At 35.3% G+C, this 27667-nt stretch overlaps 2 protein-coding genes and 1 long non-coding RNA gene across 6 annotated transcripts in view; 1 reads left to right on the top strand and 2 right to left on the bottom strand.

The window, feature by feature from the left end:
• Positions 1–2939: 2939 nt before the first annotated feature.
• LOC120417690 (pre-mRNA-processing factor 17) lies at positions 2940–4979 on the bottom strand. Its single transcript, XM_039579826.2, has 2 exons — positions 3613–4979; positions 2940–3547 (listed from the first exon to the last, which is right to left on the bottom strand). Exons 1-2 carry the CDS (start codon positions 4861–4863, stop codon positions 3014–3016), a joined length of 1785 nt encoding a protein of 594 aa, XP_039435760.1. The 5' UTR covers positions 4864–4979; the 3' UTR covers positions 2940–3013.
• Positions 4980–10828: 5849 nt separating this feature from the next.
• Positions 10829–11630, bottom strand: LOC120417715 (uncharacterized). Its single transcript, XR_005605499.2, has 2 exons — positions 11231–11630; positions 10829–11113 (listed from the first exon to the last, which is right to left on the bottom strand). It is a non-coding gene; the product is annotated as an uncharacterized LOC120417715 (long non-coding RNA).
• Positions 11631–12219: 589 nt separating this feature from the next.
• The window catches only part of LOC120417697 (myosin heavy chain 95F), a 56821-nt gene continuing 41373 nt past the window's right edge, over positions 12220–27667 (top strand). Inside the window, exons 1-2 of one of the 4 annotated variants that reach the window (XM_052706626.1) lie at positions 12220–12299; positions 12706–13043. The gene's annotated coding sequence lies outside the window, so the exon portion shown is untranslated. Of the gene's footprint in view, positions 13044–27667 lie in introns of all 4 variants that reach the window. The other 3 variants (XM_052706620.1, XM_039579841.2, XM_039579842.2) reach the window with 3 other exon arrangements.

Here is a 27667-nt window from a genome sequence, read left to right as displayed (position 1 = left end):
AGGGGAACCCCGGTTTGCCGTATTCTGAGAACTTTTTTGTTTGGATGAAACACCCTAGTATGTATTTAAAAAATAATAAAGTTCATTTTTAATTTTAAAAAATAACAGAAATCAATAAAAAATAAATATTTGAAATTTCAAAAAGTTCAAATTTAAAATTTCAAACAATTTTAAAAAAAATTAAGCTATACAAATTTGAAAAATTTCTAAAATTTTCAAAATATTACAAATGTTACAATTTAAAAAAATTAAGAAAATCTTAAAAAATTATTTCATTTTATCATCTTATTTTTTTTTTTGTTTCTTTTTTTAAATTTTTGGATCTTGAATGTTTTTTAATATTTTTAAACCTTTCAAAATCTTTAAAATTTTTAAAATTTTGAAGACTTTTATAAGTTTTTTGATTTTTTTTTTAATTATTTAAATTCTTTTTTTTTCATCATTAGTGTATCCATATAATTTTCCATACAAAATTGGCAGGTGTCAATACAAAAATGATATTTGAAAATACAAAAGTCTGTATCTTTTGAAGGAATGTTTTGATCGATTTGATGTCTTCGGCAAAGTCGTAGGTATGGATAAGGACTGCACTGAAAAAAATGATACAAACAGAGGCGACGCGTGGCCATTTTGAATACCTGTTCAAAATAAATTCCTTTATGAAAACAAAACAAAAATAAAGAAATTGAAAAAAATGTGTTAAAGATTTTAATAAAAAGAGTGTTTAAAAATGCATAAATCAACAGAGCAGTTGACTTACAATCATTTGTTTTTAAAAATTCGACGAAATTTTTTTCGGGAGCTAAAACCAACATTTTCCATTCCGTAAAAATTTGAAAAATATAAAACAAAACTTGGATTGTTGGCTACAAATGTGCTGAAGAAAACTGAATTCAATTTCAAAAAATTTCCGTATTCTTCAAATTGAATGTTATTTTTTCAAAACATGGAAAAAAATATATTCTCAAAGAATGAGTTAATAAGCAAGGATGCAATGGGTAAAAGGGTTTTTTTCAGGTTAAATTTTCACGGATAAAATTGTGATTAAAAAAGGAAAAATGTAAGCAAAATCAGTTTGAAAATAGAGATCGTTGCAAATATTTTTGAAAAATTAAAATTAATGTATCAAAAAACCAAATATCATGTATGTTTTTTCATACACTTCAATATTTAAAAAAAAAAAACGAAGAAAAATTTATTGAAATCTGTTTATCATATTATGTATTTTAAAAAATATTGCACAGCTCCGCAAAATTGTTTTTGTATTTGTAAAAATATTAGCAAAGAACAAAGAAGTTTTAATGATTTTTTTTATTTTTATAATGATATTATGGTATTTCATTGAAATCGGCAAAAATAATTACAATATACAATAAACAAATAAAACATTGTTTCTTTGTCTTTTTGCCTTTCTTACTAAAGAAAGGTACAGGTTTTACTTTATGGCTGGACGTCATTTTCATCTTCGTAAATAAGACGATACAGCATGAATATTAATCGGAAAAATCGCCAAAAAATCACACTGCATTGATTTTCGACGCTCTATCGATTCACCTTGACAGAACTCGTCTATCTCCAACGCTCGAATTTTGAGAAAATAAATTCCGTGGAGATCGAGTGATGTTCGTATGTGGTAAAATTTGGCCAAATTTTGTGTCGCGTCGTTCTCAGCTCCCCTGAATCCGATTTTGATTCTTCTGAATGCAGATGAAAGCTTGTGTGCTGAACCTGGGCGAGTTGCCGCTCAAATTTCGAAATATCCATCTGGTTTCGGATGTGGACAGACTTTTCAACAAAATACACAGTTTTTAAATGAAAATATGGTCATTTTGTTTCATTTACATATCTTTTATTTATCTCAAAAATTTCTTTTTTCGAGCTCTTCAACCTCCCCAATTTACATCCAGATTCATAATTTGGTTCTGGAGTTAGAGCCGTTTGATAAACCTAACATAAGAAAAAAAAATCTCTAAAAAAAGGTAAAAGCCTACCTGGTGACCTTCGCCAACATTTTTCGTTTCTAATTTTATACGAAATTTCTTCCTACATTCATAGTACAGACCATGAGTGAGCATCTGAAACAAATTTGACATCGATCGGCAATCCCGAACAACTTTTTGAACGATTTACTTTTTGCCTTTCTTACGAAAGAAAGGTATTCTCGATTTCATTGAACTCACTTTCATGAGCGATGAACTCCAATGCATGTAAAAAGTCACAAACAGGAATCAGAGAGGAGGAAATAGGACGCGAATGTCAAGAAAATGAAGGAATTCTACGCTAACGGGGAGAGAATTGAGCGAAAAGAGACCGGAAATGGTCATTTTTCTCTCAATTCTCTTTCGTTTTGCACAAACGATGAACGTTTTGACCGAACGATGATCATTTTGCTTCGTGCGTGTTTGAAAAGATCTCAGTGAAAAAGATAATACAAGGTAAATTTTCTTTTGGGGATTTTTTTAATTACACTTTTTGGCACTCAAACTTAATTTACAAAAAACACTATTTTTATTGTTTTTTTTTTTATTTTCTGATATGGACATTAAATACCAACATTTCAGAAATTTCCAGAACGGGCAAAATATCTTTGACCGAGTTATCATTTTTTAAATCAATACTGATTTTTTCAAAAAATCGAAAAATTGGTCGCAAAATTTTTTTAACTTCATTTTTTGATGTAAAATTGAATTTGCAATCAAAAAGTACTTCAGTAAAATTTTGATAAAGTGCACCGTTTTAGGTAACGTTTGATTTTCAATGTTAAAACGTGAAACATTCGTGAAATTTCCCGATCTTTTCGAAAACAATATTTTTAGGTTTTTTAAATCAAGACTAACATTTTAAAATCTTTGATCTCATTATTTCAATATTTTTGATTGATTTCAGAACAAGTCAGTAAGGATCGAATGTCATCTCTTAAAATACAATTTTCAAAACAATTTGGCTCAAACTCCCTTTATTCATCACTCACATTCAAACATACCCAACAAATCATTTAAAAGCGCCCCGCTCTCTAATCCCAATACTTGATCGTGCCGTCCCACCCGGCCGTCACCAGCTTGCTCGCCTCGTGCGGATGCCACAGCGTCGAGATGCACACGTTGTCGTGCGCCTGCCACTTTTTGTACAGCTTGGTCGTCTTCCAGTCCCAGATGTACACCTTGCCGTCCCCATCGCCCGACACGAGGTAGCTCATGTCGGGGGAAAAGTCCAAGTTGCACGCGTACCCGGACACCATGTGGCCGGTGAAGGTCTTCTTGCGGTTCATCTTGAACCGGTTGATGGCGCTGAAGATGACCACCTTGTTGTCGAGGCTCTGGCATGCGAGCCACTTGCCGTTCGGGGAGAGCGTGACGGCGGGCATCGAGTGCATCGTCGGGTCGGCGATGTACTTCATGTCCACGGGGATGTCCCACTCCCAGACGCGGAGGCTTTTGTCGTCGGAGGTCGTCACGAAGCGGCGGTTTTCGTCGACGAAGGTGATGGTGTTGACCGCGCCCAGATGGCGGTCGTACTCCTGGACGATGTCGCCGCTGCGGGTGTCCCACTGAAAAGAGGGAAGAAGAAATATTTAGGGTTTTGATCTAAGGTTGTTCAAATGAATCTACTCACGCAAATGATCTTCTTGTCGGACGTGCCGGCCACAAACAGGTGCTGCTTGTTGTAATCCGGGTGGAACTTGACGCAGAACGGAATCTTCCGCGAGCTGAACCGCGACACGACGTCGCCCGTTTCGGTGTCCCACAGCTTCAGGTAGCGATCGTACCCGGCCGACACGAACTTGTCGCCGCGATTGTTGAAGCTTACGTCCCGTACGGCCTGCCGATGGCCCGAGTACGTCCGCACGCAACGCCGCTCGTTGTAGACCTCCCAGATCTTGATCCGCGCGTCCATGCTGCAGGACAGCAGAAGATGGGCCGACTTGGGGAACCACCGGATGGCGGAAATGCCCTTGGTGTGACCGGTCCAGGTGTGGATGTGGGCCTTCGGCAGGAAGCACCGATCGGGAGCACCACTTTTCCGCAAATTGACCCCGACGTCGTGCGGCGGATGCAGGAACGATCGACCCTGGTAATCAACCGAGTCCTTGATGTGCAGCACCGACTTCTCCTCAATCGGCTTATCCTCAGTAACCCGGTTCCTCCGCTGCTTCTTGGCCATCATCTCCTCAATCTCAGCCCGCTCGGTCTCGTTCGGCCTCGACACCAGCTCCTCGTCCTCGTACTTCCCCCAAGGTCCCAAAAATCCCTCAACATCTTCCGGCTTGTCGTTCTTCAACTTCTTCCGCTTATCCCCAGCCCGATTCGCCTTCGAAGACTCAAACACCGTCTTCCCGTCCGTGTCGTACGCCGCCTGCAAGTGCCCCACATAACTCGGACCACCTTCCTCCCCCACACCACCCCCACCACCAACCGCCCCACCCTCCACCGACGGATCCAACGCGTACCCGTAGCTGTGGAACGTCTTCCGCTGGTTCTCAAACTGAAAGTCACTAATGTGCGCCGCCTCCACGAACCCCGTCAGCATGTTCTTCGGCGCGCGCATCTGCTGCGTCAAAAACGGATTCGCCGGACCCGCCACCGGCGCAAACATCTCCTCGTACCGCGGATTGTAGCTCAGCTCGTTGACCGTCGGGGCCACCACCCGGGACGTTTCCACCTGCCCCGTGGGGACCACCAGCGGAGCGGCACAAACCTGCAGCGATTTCGCTACCGAGTGGGCACTGTCCGCGAGTGGCTTCAGGTGGGCCAGTTCCTCCTCCGTGGGTTCCTTTGTTGTTTTGGTGGTATCTTCCTGGTCGGAATCGTCACCGCTGCTGCTGCTGCTGCCGCTGCCACTGGCGTACGCCTGGAGGCCGAGCATTTTGAGTGTCGGATGTTTTCGGGATTTATCGGAGTAAATTACGACGGAAAAAGCGGATTTTTGATACGCGCGCGTTGGAGGAAATCGTTTGTTTACGTTTGCGAAAGTGAGTGCTGTCTAATGTGCACGTTTGTTGAAATCGGTGTGAAGAAAACTGTGAAACGTTGAACTGAAAACCCCTTTTTTTTTGGTGAGCTTTTTGGCAGTGTTGCCAATTCACTTTTTCTAGATTAAATTGAAATTGAAAAAAACTCATGTGCACAATAAAATTAATCAACAAAATCTTTGTATTTATCCGGGTGATTTAGTTGGGATTAAGTTGGTAGCTGGATTTTCTGGCATCTTCTCACGGTCATTGGAGACGGTCGTGAATAGACCTAGGGGATCTCAATTGGAGTGTAAAAGTTCAAGTTATAGAAAAAATATGGGTTAAAATGTTGATTTTTAATCACTTCTTGGACATTAAGAATAATTGTTTGAACATGCTTGCAAATTTTTTATTCAGTCCGAAAAATATTATTTTTCTTGAAAAAAGTTTCATTTTTAACCACATGATCACCCACTTTACCTGTAGAGTTGAGTTGGTAGAGAATTACCCGAATAAATAAATAGTCATTGAATCTACCTTAAAAATCTAATTTCTAGCGCTTTTTAACTTGAAACACTATTTCATGAAATCACAACTCAAAGTTTTCAAATATTTGGAGCGAGTTTTTGAAATATAGTTGCATTCTTTGGGTAAATTTCATATGAAACGAAGTTGTTTTTTAATGTTTTTTCATGGTTTTATGTTATGATTTTTGTTGTATGGTATTCAGCCTAATAAATTAATAATATTAAAATAATTTTGAGTATTTAAAAGTGGTTGAAAATCAACGTTATTTTTTCATATATAACCCTCTTACGCCCTTGGTAGCTTACGTGCTTCATAAATTTATAACTTCAATCTGTAATTTCTCGAATGCTTAGAAACAAATTCTTCTCATACAAAACTTTTTGTTAATTTAATTATATCAATTCAATTTCCATCCAACATGTTCAAGGTAAAAAAAATCAAACAAATCTCAATGTTGATCTTGGCCGGAATCTTTTTTTTTATCTTTTTTTCAAATGATATTTCGACGGTAACATTTCAAAAGGCATCATGTACATTTTGACACTTTCTGGGTTATTGTATATTCTGAAAGAACTTCTAATAAGCTACCTCTCCACCAAAAATGAGCAAAAGTTACTTCAGTAAAGTCTGTTTAATCATGATTTTAAATAAAGTAACATAAACAAAATCTCTGCCATCAGCAGTCCCTGCTTATATAGCCCTGTCAATCTGTCAAACAAAAGGCTACATAAACCTCGTGACGAAAAAAAAGCAACATGAAAAAAGCGCCATGTACATTCGGCGAAGAAAAACGAATCATAACAAAGCGCCCCCCTCAGTGACAGCAGGGTGATATCGACGTTGGTGATTTCAAAAGAATTTATGTTTGTTTTTCTCAAATAAAATTACGGAAATAATGTTTTATTGAATATGGATGATCAAGTATCAACAAAAGCAACGTTTTTCATCGTTTGTTATCATTAGAACATCTTATTTTGCTTTTATATTAAAATGGGAATTGAAAATGGATGCTCAACATTCAAATGCGTTTTTCTCAAAATGCATGGTTTGTACATGATGCTTTTTGAAATGTTGGCGTCGATTTCAAAAAAAAATATTAAAAAAGATTGTCAAAAATAAAATAGTTTATATTCATTCCATAACAGCGTATGTTTTGTTGTCCAACATACAAGCAAACAATACTGGAGTTTTTTTTGAAAAGGTCCAATAAACCAAATTTTCAGTTTTTGCATTTTGGGTGTTTCTTAAACCGCCTTGAGTCAGGGGTGTTAAAAAACACCCAAAAAGCAAAAACTGAAAATTTGGTTTATTGGACCTTTTCAAAAAAAACTCCTGAATATTCCTAGTGGTGAATTCTTCAGAAATAAATATTATCTGAATTAAACCTTGACATGAAATTTACAGACAAGTAGATTAGTTCAATATGAACAGTAGATGGAAATTAATAAAATCAAATCAGGTTCTCCAATTATTATTTTTTGTATAATTTCAAAACATTAGTAACAAAAAGGTAGGAAAATATATGCTTCTGCTTGTAGTTCGGGAATTCCCGGAAAATTTACAAATTTCCCGGGAAACGGGAAAAAAAAATTTCCGGAAAATCTCGGGAATTCCCGGAATTTTTTTTCCCGGGACGAGAAGTTGGACGCTCTAGTTTTACTTTATGCCAATTTTGAACAGCTTTTTGATAAAAATGAGCAAATTTCATTAAAATTGATACCATTTAAAATGAGTTTTTCTTACAGAAAAAACAAAAGTTGAATTTTTGAAGGTTGAAAATTTGGTTGGTTGAATATTACTTCTTTTCAAAAATGTGTAATAATGTAAACCCGAGTGTAAACCTGATGAATATTTATCAAAAACTTATCAAAATTCATCATTTACAGAGGTAAAACTATTTTTTTTTTGACACAATAGGTATCATCATTTCCTGATGAATATTACGATAATTTTTTCTTTGTGTAAAAAAAGACCATTAAATCAGTGACACCACCAATTTTTCAAACTTTTTAATCAGCAAATATCCTCCCTCTTCTTCACCAAGCAGAATTGTATGATTTTCGTCTGCTAAATTTTTCCAGATTTTTAATCGATACTTTACCAGATTTTATTTATTTTGACCTGGTTGCCCTGTCTGTATCCTTCCGGCAAAAGTGGTCAAAACTAGTTTTTAGAGGTATTTTTGGACTTTTTCACTGATAGGTAACTCTTTCAAGTTCAAACAATTAACTTTGAAACAAAAAAACAATCGTAAACATGCACCATAATCTGCTTGTGCCCAAAAATGAAACATTTGAAAAATGTATTGCCATAACAGAGAAAAAAGTCTCAAACCAACCCTTGATTTCTTAGCAGATTGCGGACAATCATCTCTGAATCGACTATACATCCTTATATATAGCCATATACTAGTGTTTTACGTTCTATTATTAACCTATTTTTTCCTATTAAATTTTTGGTTTTATACAGAACCATAAATTGAACAATAAATTCCAAGTCCCGGCTTGTTCTCGCTCGAAAGATCGACAAATCATCAAGTCGAAGCATAACGCCAGCACATTTACGCTTTGGCGTTTTACGCTGCGCTTGAAAGTGTGCTTTCTGGCTTAGGCCGATGCAAATATTTTACAAAGTTTTTGTCCCTCGGCTCGGGCCGGGTTCGAGGGGGGGGGGGGCAAAAACTAAAAAAATAAAAATGTTGAAATAACAAGCCATAGTTTCAACATTTGCACGGAAAAGGTGTTTTAAAATGTATTTTACACTAGTTCAGTTGTTTTGCAATCATTAGTTTTCGAAAAATGTTAAATTTGACGAAAACCAAAATTTTAGCGAAAAAAATCTTTTTGCGATAATAAACATCGAAAAATTTTAAAAATTCAAATGATTTTTAAATCAACCGAAACATGCTAAAAATGTTCTAAGCGCAGGGGAATGCATTCAAAATTAATTTCAATTGATTGCACTTAAGATTTCATTGAAATATTAGAGTTTTTTGAAAAAATATTTTTTTTGCCCCCTGATTTTTCGAGCCAACTTTGAAGGGGGGGGGGGGGGGGACAAAAACTTAAAATAAAATTTGTACCAGCCTTATTATAATATTTTTGTCAGGACCATGGTGTAGGGGTTAGCGTGGTTGCCTCTCAGCCTGGGATCGATCCCAGAAGGTCCCGGTGGTTAATTTTAAGACCGGATTTGTTTGATCACGCCTTCCGTCAGATGGGGAAATAAATGTTGGCACCGGTCTAACCTAGAGGTTAGGTCGATAGCTCAGTACAGGTGTAGGAGTCATCTCCCTGGGTCCTGTCCCGGTGGAGTCGCTGGTAGGCAGTTGGACTAACAATCCAAAGGTCGTCAGTTCGAATCCCGGGGTGGATGGAAGCTAAGGTGTAAAAAGAGGTTTGCAATTGCCTCAACAATCAAAATCAAGTTTCGAGTAGGAATCTCTTTATCGGGAACGCCAAGGCAATGCTGTAAAATTTTGAATATTTTTGTCGGATTTCCATCATTTTGTTTGGAAGACTCTATTTCATATCTTGGTAATATTAAATAGGGTTTTTTTTTCTGAAAATCGCAAATTTCACCGATTGAATATTTCGAATCGTACATCGTAATCTCCAATTGAAATATTTTCCTTCCGTCATACCGTGCCGCGTACTCAAGGGGAATTACTAATTCGCTTTAATCGTCAAATGGGAAAAAATATTTTTACCGGAAATATTGCGGATTTTGTTGCAACATGAGAGTATTCCATTTCCACAAATCGGAGAAAAATATGAAATTTGCGGTGGCCTTATTTGCTGAATGGTATAAAAATCTTTTTTAAACAAGCTTTTACCTTAGAAATCTCCTTTGTAATGGATCAATAAAGATTAACACGAGTGTGACTCACGTAGATGACCAAAAAAGTATTTGGTGGTGAAATTTTTAAAACTGATTAATTATTTCAATACAAACTTGTTATATTCTTGTGAGATTATTTAATTTGCTAACATTTTTTTCAGATCGAGAAAACTTCATCAAATACCACCTGGATAAAGCTTTAGAGGAACGGTACACGGACTACGTCAGCCGCACCCAAGCTGACTTTTCATTCGTCAATTATGGGGTAAGATTGTGTACCATTTAATAAACCATCTCACTAAACGCTGAAGGTGTCGTCATATTTTTTTCACAATTGCTTCGGAAAACCTCACCCACATTTCATTCATCTCACGCTTACACGAGAATATCATAAAGTTTGGCCCAATCAGATTAGTGGGGTCATCAGGTCTGCAGGTAAAAATAGTGCATATTTTATTTTGTTTTTAATTAAATAAACAAAAAAAGTTGGTTCGTCGACCGACATAAATTTTCGTCAATCAAAACAATATGGAGGCATCACAACAAAGTTGGCTTACACACTGATCGAGTAATACCAAATTAAGCTTGACAGAAAAAGGCAGAGAGAAAAAGTGCGGCGAGAGTAGAAATCGCTCGATTCGGTTTAGTGCCAGAGCGACAATAATATGTTAAACCATAGACTAAATATATATAGATACGCCACTCCCCTGTTGGGGCTGGCGACACTACCGCCACGCCAAAATTGCACCTGGTGGCAATTCACAGGTACTAATTTTGGGTGTTGCCCTTTAGGAATATCGTCCTAATCAGTTTCAGTTCAATTGGTTCAGTTGCATCGCAGCAACAGTGGTTTTTCAAACATTTTTTAACTGTCAAACTTCGAGGAAATACGAGACGATTTGCAAATCGTTATTTTTCGTATCTTCCAAGAACCGGACGTATCCGCTCACCGAGGATCTCATGTCAGGAATTTGCTTATAGCCAGGTCCTGAATCTGCTGCCGCAATCAAAACAAGAAGCTCGGCAGCTGTACCGCAACCATTTCAGGGACGACGGTGTTAGTGAGATCGTCGATCAATTTGTTTGGAGAAAACGGTGAATGTCGTGTTGGGATATAAATGGGACCGATTCCAACTGTGTTGGTCAACGTTTGGTGTGTAGACGTGTCAGGAATTCTACAAAAAAAGGCATATGAAAAAGTTTATTTTTACAGCCCCACGGGTTGCTTTCTAAATCAAAAGGCATATCTAAGCTTCCCGACAAAACACGAACAGCACGGATTCCAAACAGCGCAAATCGCTGGGCCAACAACAAAGAATTTTGACTATTTGGGTAGCTCTGCGGAACAAGTCGGCGATGGAACCTGCACAATCTGTCCTCCAGCTTGGACCGCCTTCAAACATCGTAAACATTCACCTGAAGCCTTTGCCAGCGATTCTTTCGTCTACGTCACGCCTCCGGTGGCGCGCGGGCGGTTTGACGGAGCCCATTTCCTCAAGAACCACGTCGTGAAATAAAACAAAATTAAATGTTTTTATTGCATCATTTTCTATGTAATTAGTTGATAATAAACTATCGGATTTAAAAATCTAGTGTCCTGTACTCCGTCCGAGGACCAAGGCTGTTCACGCGGCTCCAAGTCACTTCTGGGGTTGGATGGTCAGAAACACCCCTCTGAGACGATGTGAAAGCTTCATACCACTTCATTTGATATCCACTTGCAGCCAGCGGGATCAGTGCTTTATTATTGAATTAGCCCAACTTTTTGACAAATATTTTATGGCCTCTTCTCATCTGGAAGAAAGTAAAATTTAGCTTCTAAAACGATGAGCGTCCTGATGCAGTTTTTTTAAACCACCTTGCATCAGCAAACATTTCCTCTTAGCGCGGATTGTTGTTAAATTTACTCACCGGAACCACATTAGAAGAGGCACAATTTTGCTGCGCTTTCGCCATTGTCCACGATCGGCATGATGAGGGTCACCTCCTGCTCTTGTTGGATCCTTAAGTTTGGATTGCTGTTCGGAATCGTCACTGCTGCTGGTCTGGCCTGGCCTGGCGACGGAGGCCGCGCTCCACTTAATCCGAGCAAATTACGACCGAAAAGCACGCGTTGAACCATGATGGATGACATATTGTCAAAAACAAACAATATTTGCAATGGGCACTTGCAGAGGTTGCTTAGATTTTTCCAAACATTTTAGTACCTGTAACTTGACTGTGGTGGCGCTCGGAGCGCTAAAGGGGTGTCGCCAACTGGATGTATGGAAAAATCCCGAAGTGAGACATCTAGGTAATTAATAATCTATGGTTAAACTGCCTTACCCAAAGCGTTCTCATTCTCAGATGGTAGTCCCAGATGTCCCCTACAAGCTGCAGGTTGAACCGAGTTGATATCTGGATGGATTTTTTTTTATTTGAGTTTGAAAATTATGCTATTTTTTCACTAAAATGCCAATAACTCCCTTTAGATTTAACCAATTTTGCATTTTGCATTTTGAATTTTGAAATTAAATTGAATGTTGCCTAAGTTATAGCCTTTTGAAGATTTTTGACGTTTTTGAACCTGCAAACTTTGTGTCCCGATTTGCCCCACTTCTCGTAGACCTAGAGTGTTCATATTTTGGCCAGATTTCATATGTACAAACAACCCCTGAAAATTAAAGGTGGATTGGTGAGGTCCAAACGACGGCCCATATAAAGGGGTATGCCCTGTTCGTGGACTCGCTCTTAATAACCTCTGAAATTTTGTTTATTCTGGCATCACTGCACCCAACTACTGCACGCACCGTGTTCCGTTCCGAAACATCAACGAAAAGCTTGCGCGCCAGCCTGTGACAGTTCCCCTTCCACACAAACTTCAAAGTCATCGCCGTCTTTTTGCTTCTTCGTTCAACTTTAACAACTCTTTCAGTCAGCTTTCATCGTTCGAACCGGTCGGTCGTGTTTTGTTGGTGCAGCTCCAAATTTTCCCCCGGGGGTTTGTTGTTTTTCCCTGTGTGGTGAAGTGTGTTGGTGTTTTTTTTCCTGTACCGTTCTTTTTTTCATACGTTTCGCCTTTCCTCTACTCCAGAGAGTTGCTCCCGTGGCAAGTTTTTCTTTTTATTCCCGGAGTTGTAGCCGCCTTTTTTCTGGTTCACAATCCGGGAGCGATTTCTAGTAGGCCGTGAGCTATGTAACTAGTGACGGGAAGCCCTTTCCGTGTCACTTCCGGTCTGTCAAAATTCGATTCATTGTAAAATTTTCGTGTTTTTTCTTGTTGCATCTTCTCATTACTGTCCCGTTGTTCCCCCGGGGGCGTGTACTCACAATTAGTTAAATTAATTAGTGAGAGCGAGTGCAAAATCAAAACACTAATTGAGACGGTGATTTCGCTTAATTCGTAGGTGCTACGCGAAAGGTGTTGTAAATTTGCAGTAAAATGGATTAGGTGTTACACGAAATTGTGTGCAAAAAAGAAAAACTACTCAACTTTGGAATAATTCAGTGAAATAAGTGAAACAGCGTCGTTTTCGCTTGCGGGCCTCACTAATCATACGGTGGTGGCCGCCGCCGCAGCTAGTGGCATCGATACCGGTTCGTGGGGTTCTCCGCTCTACACGGGAGAATAACTGGGAGATAAAAGAAAACAACAGTTCCAGAGCCACGGTGTGTGCAGTTGGATATTGGCCGCGGGTCGCGATCGTAATTTTGACCAACTTTTCTCGTGGAATTGTATTAAAAGGTGAGTGAGTTTTGCAGTGAGCATTAGAAGAAGTTGTTCCGGTCATATCAGAGTTGCCATATGGGTCCTGCATTTTTAATTATAATTTAAAATTATTTTTCTACATATTCTTGTTTGACCTGATGTCAATCAATTTTGTCAATTTTGACGATTTTGACAATTTTGACAATTGAACAATTTTGATTTTTTTTGACAATTTTGACAATTTTGTCAATTTTGACAATTTTGACAATTTTGAAAATTTCGACAATTTTAACAATTTTGGCAATTTTGACAATTTTGATAATTTTAACAATTTGACAATTTCAACAATTTTAACAATTTGACATTATGAAAATTTTGACAATTTTGAAAATTTGACAATATTGACAATTTTGACAATTTTAACAATTTTAACAATTTTAACAATTTTAACAATTTTAACAATTTTAACAATTTTAACAATTTTAACAATTTTAACAATTTGACATTTTGACAATTTTGACGATTTTGAAAATTTTGACAATTTTGACAATTCTGTAAATTTTGACAATTTTGGCAATTTTGACAATTTTGGCAATTTTGACAATTTTGGCAATTTTGACAATTTTGGCAATTTTGATAATTTTAACAATTTGACAATTTCAACAATTTTAACAATTTGACAATTTTGGCAATTTTGACAATTTCGACAATTTTGTCAATTTTGACTATTTTGACAATTTTTGACAATAATGACAATGTTGACAATTTTAACTATTTGACAATTTTAACAATTTTAACAATTTTAACACTTTGACAATTTTGACAATATTGTCAATTTTGTCAATCTTGACAATGTTTTCAATTTTGTCAATTTTGACAATTTTGACAATTTTGACAATTTTGACAATTTTGACAATTTTGACAATTTTGACAATTTTGACAATTTTGTCTATTTTGTCAATTTTGACAATTTTGACAATGTTGTCAATTTTGTCAATTTTGTCAATTTGGACAATTTTGACAATTTTGACAATTTTGACAATTTTGACAATTTTAACAATTTTAACAATTTTAACAATTTGACAATTTTGACAATTTTGACAATTTTGTCAATTTTGTCAATTTTGACAATTTTGAAAATTTTGAAAATTTTGTCAATTTTGACAATTTTTTCAATTTTGTCAATTTTGACAATGTTGTCAATTTTGACAATTTTTGACAATTTTGACATTTTTTTCAATTTTGTCAATTTTGACAATGTTGTCAATTTTGTCAATTTTGACAATTTTTGACAATTTTAAATTTTAAAAATTTGACAATTTTAACAATTTTAGCAATTTGTCAATTTTGACAATTTTGACAATTTGACAATTTTGACAATCTTTGACAATTTTGACAATTTTGACAATTTGATAATTTTGAAATTTTTCTCAATATTGGCAAATATTGACAATTTTGACAATTTTGAATTTTTTTACAATATTGGCAATATTGACAATATTGACAATTTTGAAAATTTTGAATTTTTTTACAATATTGAAAATTTTGACAATTTTAACAATTTGACAATTTTAACAACTTTAACAATTTGACAATTTTGACAATTTTGACAATTTTCACAATTTTCACAATTTTGACAATTTTGACAATTTTTGACAATTTTTGACAATTTCGACAATTTTGACAATTTTGACTATTTTGACAATTTTGTCAATTTTGACAATTTTGACAATTTTGACAATATTGACAATTTTGACAATTTTAACAATTTGACAATTTTAACAATTTGACAATTTTTACAATGTTGTCAATTTTCCCAATTTTGTCAATTTTTGACAATTTTTGACAATTTCGACAATTTTGACAATTTTGACCATTTTGACAATTTCGACAACTTTAACAATTTTGACAATTTTGACAATTTTGACAATTTTGACAATATTGACAATTTTGACAATTTTGACCATTTTGACAATTTTGACATTTTTTACAATTTTAACAATTTGACAATTTTTACAATGTTGTCAATTTTGACAATTTTGTCAATTTTGACAATTTTGTCAATTTTGACAATTTTGACAATTTTAACAATTTTAACAATTTAACAATTTTGACAATTTTGTCAGTTTTGTCAATTTTGACAATTTTGACAGTTTGACAATATTGACAATTTTGATCATTTCGACAATTTTGACAATTTTGACAATTTTGACAATTTTGACAATTTTGACAATTTTGACAATTTTGACAATTTTGACAATTTTGTCAATTTTGACAATTTTTGACAATTTTGACAACAAACTTTTTTTTTTGGTTTTCGTATATAAAAAAATAAAGATAACCATAACAAAAACTAAAAAATAACTCATTGTCCTAATGTTTGCTAGGATCCGATTATCCGAAAGTTTCCTAAGATCTTTCGAATAATCATATCTAGAGCAACATTTGAAAAAGGCGCATAAGCATTTTGACAGCCAGAACTATTTAGCAAATTTCGAGCCAACAAGTAACTATTTGACAAAACCCGCAGTGTTAAAAGGTAGCTAAGAAGGTCAACAATTGTTTGACATTTCGAGTTTTATGAAAAACTTACCTGTTGGCTCGGAATTTGCAACATAGTTCCAGCTGTCAAAATGTTTATCCGCCCTTTTCTCGTGTTGCTCCAGAAATCATGTGCAAAGTTCTTTTTTCGTTTTTTTTCTTGTTTTCTCACTTTTAACATCAATCAATACGACTCCAGTTTAGCCAAATAAGAGCTATCCAAAGTGATAATTTTTGGGTTCAAAGATTAAAATTTATAATTTTTAAAATTCGAAAACAAAACTAAAATATTAAAAAATCCTGAAGATCAAGTATGTTTATGGCGACATTAATTCCTAAGGACTACTTTAAGTTTAAGTCACTAAAGCAGGTATTAGATTATGACAAATAAACAAACAAAAACTCGCACTTTTTCGTGTTTGACAGTTCGCCAAACGCGTAAACTTGTTTGCGGCTGACGTTTCTGCAAGCAAATGCAGGCAAACTGCCAAACTGTCAAAAAGTGCGAGTTTGTTTGTTTGTTTAACACAAACACAACTGCACAGTGAAAAATGTGATAATACAGTACTTGTTCGGTAACTGGGCAAACGTCAAAAAACAAAAGCAACCCGAAAATGTTTCAAAGTAGAATTGCCCTTGAATAATATTTAAAAAAAAATTAGGCATTGTGAACACATGACGTTTGGTTTAAAAAACTCGTCCAAAAAGGAAATGTCAATGACTTCTTGAAACCAATTCCAATTAAAATTTTGCAAACCTCAAGCGATGAAAAAAAATTGGCAGACCAAATTCACACATCACTTCCATCCATCCATCGTCAGCACTCGTCGTGATTCATCCAGCCATAAAGCTGATAATACAAATTGCTAACAATCAACGTTACACACGCGTTCGTTTCGCGCAGATACTTGTACAACTGTGTGGTACACATACTCCCACTCGCACAACCGTTTTCCGTGTGTACGAAAAATGTTCACACACTGACTACCTACCTCTACGAAAAAAAATGTAGAGTGTGTTGTTGGCCCGAAGATGATATACCTAAATACCTACTGGACTACATCTCTCTCTCTCTCTCGAGACTGCGCAACCGATCTGCGCGATTCAAAACCACGGATATTTTCCCACAATTGCAGGCAGTAAAGTGCACCCAAAAGGTGTGTGTTGTGAAACGGAGTTTTACATTGTTTTCATGGCCTGCTGTGGCGCGGCGAGTTTTCAGTGTTCTACAGTGGGGCAAGGCCGGCGCCGGTATTGATCGGTATCGCGGCGCAAGACATCTTTCCGGGACATGTTGGGGATCACTTCGGTTTTCGAAACAAAGGAATGTCATGTCTGGTTGGAGTGGCCCCAACTCCGGTGCCGCCCATCGATAAGATGGTTTCTTTTACGTGCGTAATCACTTCCAGTTAGCGACGACGACGGAGATAGTTCCGATAAAGGGGCCCCACTCGACTGATAAGATATCGTCCTTGGTCGACAAGAGTGCGAGTCTTTGTCGATGTTGGACAACCTGTAACAACGCGGTCGGTACAAATTAATTACAGAGTTTGAGTTGAAACTCGAAAAGTGTTGAAACTCGTCTTCCCTCCTTTGGGACTTGAAGCCTGAGTGTAACAACCATATGCTTCCACTTGGGCTTAACGTTCAACCTCTTCTCTCGCCAGACACTCTTTTCCACTAGCAGAGCAGATTCCGTTAGGCCCCCACACACCCGAAAAGAAAAAGAGGAGGGGAATCAACCGGCTCATTACCAGAGCTTGGAGTGGATTTTGGTGTTGCCGAAGTGATTGCGGGGAACTCGGACTTGAAGCGGGAAATAGAACTTGTGGGAATTCCAAAATAATATTTTTTTGTGGAAAAACGAAATCTTAAAAAAAAAATTGGTACACCCAAAATACAAAATGAAAACATAAAATGTGGTGTAGCATTCGTGACACTTATTGACAACATTTCCGTCAAAAGACGCTCTGGAATAGCAATCAAAGGGCTGTGGTTCGATTCCCGATACAATCATGTTTTGTTTTTTTTTGGAAGCTTAGTTCTACGATCTTTTCCGAGTCTTGACCACCGACAACCGGGGCCAAGAGGTGAAGAAGTTACCTAACCTCTCTTCTCGCAAGTGTGTGGCATGTTCCGTTCGCGTTAAGAGGAAGTAATCGTATAACCCGTGGGCACTTCCAAAGTGTATAGACACAATTGCATTGCACTTCAGCGACTGCTGCTCGTTGATCTCGTTTGTGTTTGTGCTTGGCTAGTTTGGTGTGTGTGTGCACACGAGCCTCATAATGACGGTAACAATAATGTTTTCTGCTACCGCATGTTGAAAAAATGGCGTTTGTGTATGAAACAACAAAAGAGCAAAAGAAAAAGGAGCCAACGTAATCGCATAATTTCTCTGTGGGTGTCTGCTGGTGTGTTTACGTGCGTAACCATCACCCATCACGATCACGACGAACTGTTGCGTATATGGCTTTTTGAATAATAAACAGAGGAACAGAGAAAAAAAAAACTGACTGGAAACAGTCGGCGTTTTTCCCCTCGTTTTTATTATTTTTTTTTTGCTTCTCTTCCGTTCCAAAAATAGAAACAACAACAAAAAGATGACGACGACGACGACTCATAAAGTACGCTGCACTTCCATAATCGTTCCAATCCCATAACTTGGTTATTATTCCGCACCTGTCCTGTCAACCGGCATCGAGTTCTTCTTAGGGTTTTATGACTCACAAATTTTTCGAAGAGTGCAAATCGATACGAGGTTCGTTTGACAAAACATTCTAATTGAAATTTAAAAAAAAAGACTTTGGGACCACCCTAACCGCTTTGAAGCACAGGTGTGCGGATCATTGTTTGTCCCCCTCCTACATCAACTTTAAATATTTCAGAGGGGGGGACTTTGTACACTTGCACACCTTGTGTAAGTATGTGCGATCGTTCTCGATATACTTATACCAAATTTGGTCGGTTTCCAAAAAAAAAAAAAAAAACAAAATGAGGGGACCATGTAGGTTTTGTGTGTATATATTAAATTGTACGAATAAGACAATCTATGGGATCAAACGATCGTGATGTCACTGTAATTGTTTTGCACTAATACAAATACCTACGCTTGTCATTATAGTGCAAACATACGTGAAACAGGTGCACGCTTTAAACGAATCCAGACTAGAAAAAAAATATTTGCTGCGATCTCAATGCTGAGCAATTCTCTGAGATTTCGGTAATTCGATTTTTTTCTGTATTTTTTAATCCGACTGAAGCTTTTTTGGTGCCTTCGGTATGCCCAAAGAAGCCATTTTGCATCATTAGTTTGTTCATATAATTTTCCATTCAAATTTGGCAGCTGGCCATACAAAAATGATGTATGAAAATTCAAAAATCTGTATCTTTGAAAGGAATTTTTTGATCGATTTGGTGTCTTCGGCAAAGTTGTAGGTATGGATATGGACTACACTGGAAAAAAATGATACACGGTAAAAAAAATTTGGTGATTTTTTATTTAACTTTTTGTCAGTAAAACTTGATTTGCAAAAAAAAACACTATTTTTATTTTTTTCGATTTTTTTATATGTTTTAGAGGACATCAAATGCCAACTTTTCATAAATTTCCGGGTTGTGCAAAAAATCTTTGAGCGAGTTATGAACTTTTGAATCAATACTGATTTTTTCAAAAAATCGAAAAATTGGTCGCAAAAATTTTTTAACTTCATTTTTCGATGTAAAATCAAATTTGCAATCAAAAAGTACTTTTTTGCAATTCCGTCGTGAAACTACTTACTTTTCTGTACCAAAAATAACAGAATCGAATAGCAACACTTTTCAAAATAAATACTGAAAAGTTCTACTTTTCAGCACTCAAATGGGTGCTGAAAAGTTGAACTTTTCAGCACTTGTTTCGAAAAGTAACACTTTTCAACATTTTTTTTTGATTTAAACGATTTAGGCCGATGCAAATATTTAAAAAAGTTTTTGTCCCTCGGCCCTGGACGAGGTCAAGGGGGGGGGGGCAAAAAAATAAAAAAATATAAAAATTGAAATAACAAGCCATAGTCTTCACATTTAAATGAAAAAAGTGTTTTAAAATGCATTTTACACTAGTTCAGTTGTTTTGCAATCATTAGTTTTCAAAAAATGTAAGATCTGATAAAAACAAAAATTGTAACGAAAAAAAAGGTTTAGCATCGAAAATTTTCAAAAAATCTTAAGATTTTTTAATAAACCCAAACATGCTAAAAATGATTTTAAACGCAGAAGAATGTATTGTAGTTTGATTTCAGCTGGTTGCACTTGATTTTTTATTGAAATTTTGAAGTTTATTGTAAAAAAAAAAATTTTCCCCCTGATTTTTCGGGCCAATCTTGAAGGGGGGGGGGGGGGGGGGGGTTGACAATAGTAGTTTATGCAACAAGTTGCAAAAAGAGGATTTTTTCAGCACGAGTCGTACATTTATCCAACGAGGTTCACCGAGTTGGATAAATACGACGAGTGCTGAAAAAATCAAGTTTTGCAACGAGTTCCATACAACATTTTTTGCAATTTCGAAAAACACCCATTGAGTGAAATTTTAAGTCGATTTTTCATGTATTTTGTCAATAAATCGTTTAAATAAAAAAAAATGTTGAAAAGTGTTACTTTTCGAAACAAGTGCTGAAAAGTTCAACTTTTCAGCACCCATTTCAGTGCTGAAAAGTAAAACTTTTCAGCATTTATTTTGAAAAGTGTTGTTATTCGATTCTGTTATTTTTGGTACAGAAAAGTAGGCTATTTCGTCGTTCAAGAATGACAGGAAATGTAAGTAGTTTCACGACGGAATTGCAAAAAAACTTTTAAAAATATTTGTACCAGCCTTATTGACAAAAAAAATGAAAATTTGACATAAAATTTCACTTAGTGTGTGTTTTTTGGAATTGCAAAAAATGTTGTGTGGAACTCGTTGCAAAACTTGCTTTTTCAGCACACTTCGTATTTATCCAACGAGGTTCACCGAGTACGACTCGTGCTGAAAAAATCCTTTTTTTGCAATTTGTTGCATAAACTACTATAGTGAAATTTTGATAAAGTGCACCGTTTTCAAGTTAAATCCATTTTTAGGGGACTTTTTTGAAAATAGTCGTGTCGAAGTTTTTATTTTTTTTTAATTAGTGCACATGTTTGCCCACTTTTGAAAAAATATTTTTGAAAAGCTGAGAAAATTCTCTATATTTTGCACTTTTGAACTTTGTTGATACGACCCTGATTTGCTGAGATATTGCCATGCAAAGGTTTAAAAACAGGAAAATTGAAGTTTTCTAAGTCTCACCCAAACAACACACCATTTTCTAAAGTCGATATCCGATGGTCCGATTTTCAATGTTAAAATATGAAACATTCGTGAAATTTTCCGATCTTTTCGAAAAAAATATTTTCATTACCAAAGCTGGGACAACATTCAGTATTACGCCCTTTTAAAATGTTAGTCTTGGTTTAAAAATTTTGAAAATATTTTTTTCGAAAAGATCGGAAAATTTCACGAATGTTTCATAGTTTAACATTGAAAATCGGACCATTAGTTGCTGAGATATCGACATTAGAAAATGGTGTGTTGTTTGGGTGGGACTTAGAAAACATCAATTTTCCTGTTTTTAAACCTTTGCATGGCAATATCTCAGCAACGAAGGGTCGTATCAACAAAGTTCAAAAGTGCAAAATATAGAGAATTTTCTCAGCTTTTCAAAAATATTTTTTTTAAAAGTGGGGAAAAAACTAATTTTAAAAATTAAAAACTTCGACTATTTTCAAAAAAGTTACCTAAAAATGGTTATAACTTGAAAATGGTGCACATTATCAAAATTTCACTAAGGTACTTTTTGATTGCAAATATGATTTTACATCAAAAAAAGTGAAGTTGAAAAATTGTTGCGACCAATTATTCGATTTTTTTTAAAAATCAGTATTGATTCAAAAATTCATAACTCGCTCAAAGATTTTTTGCCCAACCCGGAAATTTCTTAAAAGTTGGCATTTGATGTCCTCTAAAACATATAAAAAAAATAAAAATAGTGTTTTTTTTGCAAATTAAGTTTTAGTGACAAAAAGTTAAATAAAAAATCACCAATTTTTTACCGTGTATCATTTTTTTCCAATGTAGTCCATATCCATACCTCCAACTTTGCCGAAGACACCAAATCGATCAAAAAATTCCTTCAAGAGATACAGATTTTTGAATTTTCATACATCATTTTTGTATGGCCAGCTGCCAAATTTGTATGGAAAATTATATGGACAAACTAATGATGCAAAATGGCTTCTTTGGGCATACCAAAGGCACCAAAAATTAAAATTTAAGAAAAAAGACCGATATCGTAGAGAACTGCTCTTGTATCATGTGACTTTGCCAATGTTTGAAAAATGTTTGTTTCTGGCAGGGACGGAATAATCACAAAAAAAATAATTTTCGTTTGATAACTTTCTTCACCCGCGAAAGTGAGAGGAGGCGAACCACGCAAAAGAAATTTTGTTTGTTAGCACCCCTTAAACCTAAGTATTTCGTTTTGTTTACACTCATTGCCCATCTACAAAAAGTGACAGGTCATTTTTCGACGTGTGACGTTACACCTGCACGTGTAGTAGTGAAATAGATGATGCACCGGATAATCAAAATGATGATTTTTTGAGATCTTTTGTGCGCGAGAGAGGAGAGCCAATTTCCCTTCCGATTTTTTTTCTCTCTTGATGAGCGTCAAATGATTTTCTTTTGATGATGATTCTTCCAGCGCTGGTTTCTGGGATCAACTTTGGTCCTAATTTTTTGGAATTTTTGTTTTGTCCTAAATTATTCTTTGGGACATTGCAGAATTTCGATTTAAAAGCTAATGAAAACACTAGAGAAATCGAAAAAGTTACTGTAAAATTATTTAAAAAAAGATTATTATTTGAGTTTGTAGAACAGGTCTGAAATTACTTAGCTAAGGGATTTTGTACGCTCAAAAATAGCAAATTTTACGGGGACCATATTTCCAAAACAACAAATTTTGCGGAAATTTCACGGACTGTGGAAAATGTTTAAATGATCTGAAAATCTCATTTAAAAGTACAGTTTGTATTTTCTTAAATTTATTTTGTATAAAATTAAGACAGAATTTAATTTATCCTTACCAATGCGAAATCGTGAAAATCAATCGTACTGATGCAAATATTTTATGAAGTTTGTTGTTTTGCATTTGCATTGCATCATTAGCTTAAAAATTTCGAAGCATTGACGAAAAAATCATGCTAAATAATGTTTTCTATCACCCCCTTCAAAATCGTCCCGAAAAATCAGCGGGCGAAAAAAAATTTTTTTTTTTCAAGAAACATCAAAATTTCATTGGAAATGCAAGTGCAATCAGCTGAAATATTTGGGTTTATTAAAAAATCTTTCGAATTTTTGTAAATTTTCGATGTACAGAACCGCATTTTTTTTTGTTTTCGTCAAATATTACGTTTTGCGTTCCTCACTGAGGTAAGGCTATAATCCTGCTCTGAAAATGAACTTTTTATTAAAAGCTCCTAGACCCACCTTCATGTATACATATCGACTCAGAAGGGACCATCCACAAACCACGTGGACACTTTTTCGGGAATCTCAACCCCCCCCCCCCCCCTCGTGGACAATTGTCCATACAAAAAAAAACTTTTTTATATGGAGCGTGGACAATCGCCGTCCCCCCCCCCCTAAAGTGTCCACGTGGTTTATGGATGGTCCCGAATCGAAAACTGAACAAATGTCTGTGTGTGTGTATGTGTGTGTGTATGTATGTATGTGACCCAAATTCTCACTGAGTTTTCTCAGCACTGGCTGAACCGATTTTGATCGAACTAGTTGAATTCGACTTGGTTTAAGGTCCCTTACATCGCTATTGAATTGTTTGAAGTTTCGATAAGTAGTTCAAAAGTTATGTATAAAAATGTGTTTTCACAAATATCCGGATCTCAATTATATGCATGTAAACTATGTCCGGATCCATCATCCGACCAATCGTTGATTAGGCAAATGAAAGGCCTTTCCAAAGAGTCCAAAACATTGAAGATCTGGCAACCCTGTCTCGAGTTATGACCACTTAAGTGATATTTATGTACTTTTTTGAAGCCGGATCTCACTTAAATCGAAGATCTGGCAACCCTGTCTTGAGTTATTACCACATAAGTTATATCTGTGCAGCGCCGTACCTAGGGGTTGGCGCAGTTGGCGACCGCCAAGGGCGCCAGCCCTTGGGGGGCGCCGAAAACGATGATTGTACAAATTTGTCATGTTATTATAAAATCCTAGAAAGGTATTCAGAACAAAAGGGGCTCCAAATTTTAAAGTAGGACTACAAAATAACTCGATAATCTTGGTCGGAATATTACAAATATTACTTATAACACTTGGGGCGCCAAAATCAACTATTTCAATAATTGTACCAGAATTAAATTTAAAATTAAATTCTCTCAATTCATTTATCAAAGGGGGCGCTCCAAGGGGTTGGAAACTCTTAGATCTATAATTATTTTGTTAACCAGTATATCAAAATATATGTTAGTATACTTATTATTTCCTTCCAATCGCCAGTATACTTACCAATATACTGAGAGTATCTTAATATACTAATTATAACAGTTTATTGCTGTTCGGTAAGTATACTAACAAGTATACTGGAATATCGTTAGTATACTCAGTATTCTTAAGTAATATTAGAGTTTCCAGCCCCTTGGGGCGCTCAAGTGGCAAAAATTTCAGGGTTTTATAACAATTCTTTGAAATAGCTAGAGATTTTATATTCCAACCTAGTGTAGGTCATAACATTTTTCGTCAATAAATTAATCAATAGATCAACGACAACGTTAATATATTGACGAAAAATAATTATTTTGACTCTGTACACCCCCTAGATTCCAACTACAGTATATAAAATTCAATTTAAATTTCACCATTTTTTCCAGCATCAGGAACCATCCAGCTTTTTTATGTTTTGAAGTATTTTTTTTACATAATCAGCTATTTAATTGAAATTTACACATTTCTATTGAAAATCTGAAATAAAAAGAATAAGATATTTCAAGTTTAAAGAAAATGGCATTTGAGATATTTTTATCGTTTAAAATGCAAACTTGTGCGTTGAGATTGGCCTACGTTTTCGAAATACGAAAACGAAGTTGACTTTATAGCTGTCGGCCACCATTGCTAGTACCAACCACTAGTGTCTTCCTTTTAACTACAAGGACTTCGCCGCCCTGGGCTCCTAAGTGTTTGAGTACGGCACGGAGCGACGGCGCCGGATACCCATATCTACACAAAGAATTTTTAGAGCGCCCGCCGCGGGATTCGAACCAGCAACCTCTGGATTGTTAGTCCAGTGCGCGGTCCGATTGATCCACACAGGCGGGACATCGAAATACTGAAGTGTTTAAATTGAATATTTCTAACACAAAAAATGCTTTGACTTTTGTTAAATTTCTAGCAAAATATTTTTTTTTCAACATAAAAATGTTGGTTTTTTAAGAGCACATAAATTGCTCTAAATATATTATATTCTGCTGCTTGTATTCAATTGCTTGTAGCAAGAGTGAAAAAGTAAAATTTGGGTGTCTTCGACAAAGTTGCATAGATTGGCATGCCCACCAAGTTTTTAGTCGTAAAAGTAAAATATTATACAATTTCTTGTATAATTTTGATTTGCAGAAACACCATTATCGCGGATCCATTAGAATTTAAACCAAAGCAAAATTCCAACTCCATAAACAGCAATATTTTTTGGGAAAACACAAAGTTCCACTTAATTTTGCTTCTAGGGTCAATAATTTGAAGAATGTTAGTAACATTTTCCTTGAAAAATTTTGTTTTGTTATGTTTTAATGGAATGGATAAAGTTGCTTATCTTTCACATACATTTTTTTTATTTCATGGATTCCATGTGTTGGGCTATCCAGTGTAATTTCGCCTAAATTTTCACATTTACACAAACGGTTCTAAAAGCTTTGTGTGTAGAGGGTGACTATTCTCGAGATTTTCAATTTCCCGGGAATCGAGAGTTGAATTTGGAAATTTCCCGGGAATTCCCGGGACCTGGTAGTGTTTATAACTATGCCAATAGTGCCAGTAATGTATAAAGAAAAGTTATAAATGTGTTTCTTTTCAATGAATTCAATTACGATTTATTCATGCTTATTTAATGAAACGTTAATTAGTAGCCTCATTATTTTTGGGAACTATGCTCTACTTCTTCATTTTTTTCTGAATCTGCAATACAACTTGTTGTATGAACTTGTTATTAGATTTTTGTGAAATAACAAAATAGCTAATATATAATTTCCCAGTATCGGGATTTTTACAATATAATAAATAGCGACTCAAAACAACAATTTTAATATTTTTTTTCTTTTTTAAAACTGTAAATATCCATTGAAGAAATAGTGATCCGGAAAACTCGAATGTTCACATTTGGCGGACTTTACAAAGATTTCCAGAGTTTTTTTTTTTTTCTAAGATATAATTTAATATTGAGGATTAAGCGAAACACAAAATTACTCCATGACATTAAAAAAAGGAAATTACCTTGATACAGCGAAATTAAAATAATAAGAATAAAAAAATGGATTATAAGAATTGCTATGCTTGAAAGAGGATATGAAAATTATACTCTTAGAAATAATAAACAAAAATATAAAAAAATTAGACTTTCTTCTTGTGGCTAACTGCTAAGTATGCTTTAAGGTTAATTTTGGGGTCCACATTATTTTAAGTTTTCCCAATTATAGTTATTGAAATTTTTAATAAGTTAAAATTTACACTTTCTGAATTAGAAGATAAGAGAAGCATTGGTTCATTCGAATTTGAACATCTTACATTGAACACCCAATGTTCTGAACAATTTCGAATTTTCAATTTTTTTTTATTTGTTTATATAATTTTGCTTCGACCAAATTTCCCGGGAATCGAGAGGTCCAAAAATGGTCGATTTCCCGGGAATTCCCACTCGTCACCCTCTATTTGAGTGTAATGGTTTTTATACAAAATTTTAAAAAACTTTAGATGTCGAAAAATAAACACAAAAAATTTCAATGTGTTAAAAAGGTAAAAACTAATTGCCTTTGTTTGAAGCTATGAATTTTCAAAAAACAAATTTTAGGAATTTTATATCAATCAAAAAACACAGTCACAGAGAAGAGAAATATTGTTTTCAAAAATAAATTGAAAAAAAAAATAGTTTCAAAAGGAATCCATCCAAAAACAAGAATGCAGGAAAATGCTGATACAATAAAATTTAAGCTAGGTCAGATCAAATTCTGTTTAAAACGATAAAACAACACTCTGCTATTTTCAGTCAACATTAATCCTAAAGCACCTTTTCGTTACAACCTACAGTAGTTGTTCGGTAACTGGGCGTTGTTTGACTGGGCTGCTTTTTAACTGGGCGCTCGATAACTGGGCCGTAGCCCAGTTAAAAAGCAGACAAACGTCAAAAAATCAAAACAAACCAAAATGACCGAGGGGTTAATGGATGCAAAAATCATATTCAATAAATAAAAAAAAACTTTTTTCAAACTTTTGTTTAATTTTAAGTTACAATTAAAGAAATGTGAAAAGTTAGCATTGTAAATAAATTTGAGTAACTTTTATTTTTATATTTCATCTGGAAAATATTATGCATCGGTGGTCCCCTCGTTATTTTATGTTCAGCCCAGTTAACGAGCAACATTCGGTGACTGGGCTACGTTCTCAGCCCAGTTACCGAACAACTACTGTATCTGTATTGGAAAGATATAAATCGATTGAAATGGTTTAAAAATAATAAAACATTAATTTGAATATTCTTCAAAGAATTAAATTGTGGTTGGATTTTTTAGCTGTTATATTTATTCAATCAATTACCATTATATTATTAAAACTCTTTGAAGCAATCGCTGAAAATTTAAGTAAACATATCAAAATGATGAAAAATTTGGAGGGGCGCCAAATTGATGCTTCGCCAAGGGCGCCGTGGACCCTAGGTACGGCTCTGTATCTGTGTTTTTTTTATCTAAAAAAGCTGCAATGTGTGTCCAAACCACTTATATTACCCATTTTTGGTAAAAAGTGAGTAAGGCATCAACCACATAGGTGGATTAGGTTAGTTTTT

Source organism: Culex pipiens, chromosome 1 (assembly GCF_016801865.2).
Source record: "Culex pipiens pallens isolate TS chromosome 1, TS_CPP_V2, whole genome shotgun sequence".
NCBI classification, from domain to species: domain Eukaryota; kingdom Metazoa; phylum Arthropoda; class Insecta; order Diptera; family Culicidae; genus Culex; species Culex pipiens.
This window is presented reverse-complemented; position numbering and strand designations above follow the sequence as displayed.

What these genes read in the sequence shown, in the direction of transcription:
- LOC120417690 (XM_039579826.2), bottom strand. Translation starts at nt 4,863, where the DNA reads ATGCTCGGCCTCCAGGCGTACGCCAGTGGCAGCGGCAGCAGCAGCAGC. An exon ending in CCGACAAGAAGATCATTTGC is followed by an intron (nt 3,548 to 3,612) that starts GTGAGTAGATTC and finishes CCCTCTTTTCAG; the next exon opens with TGGGACACCCGCAGCGGCGA.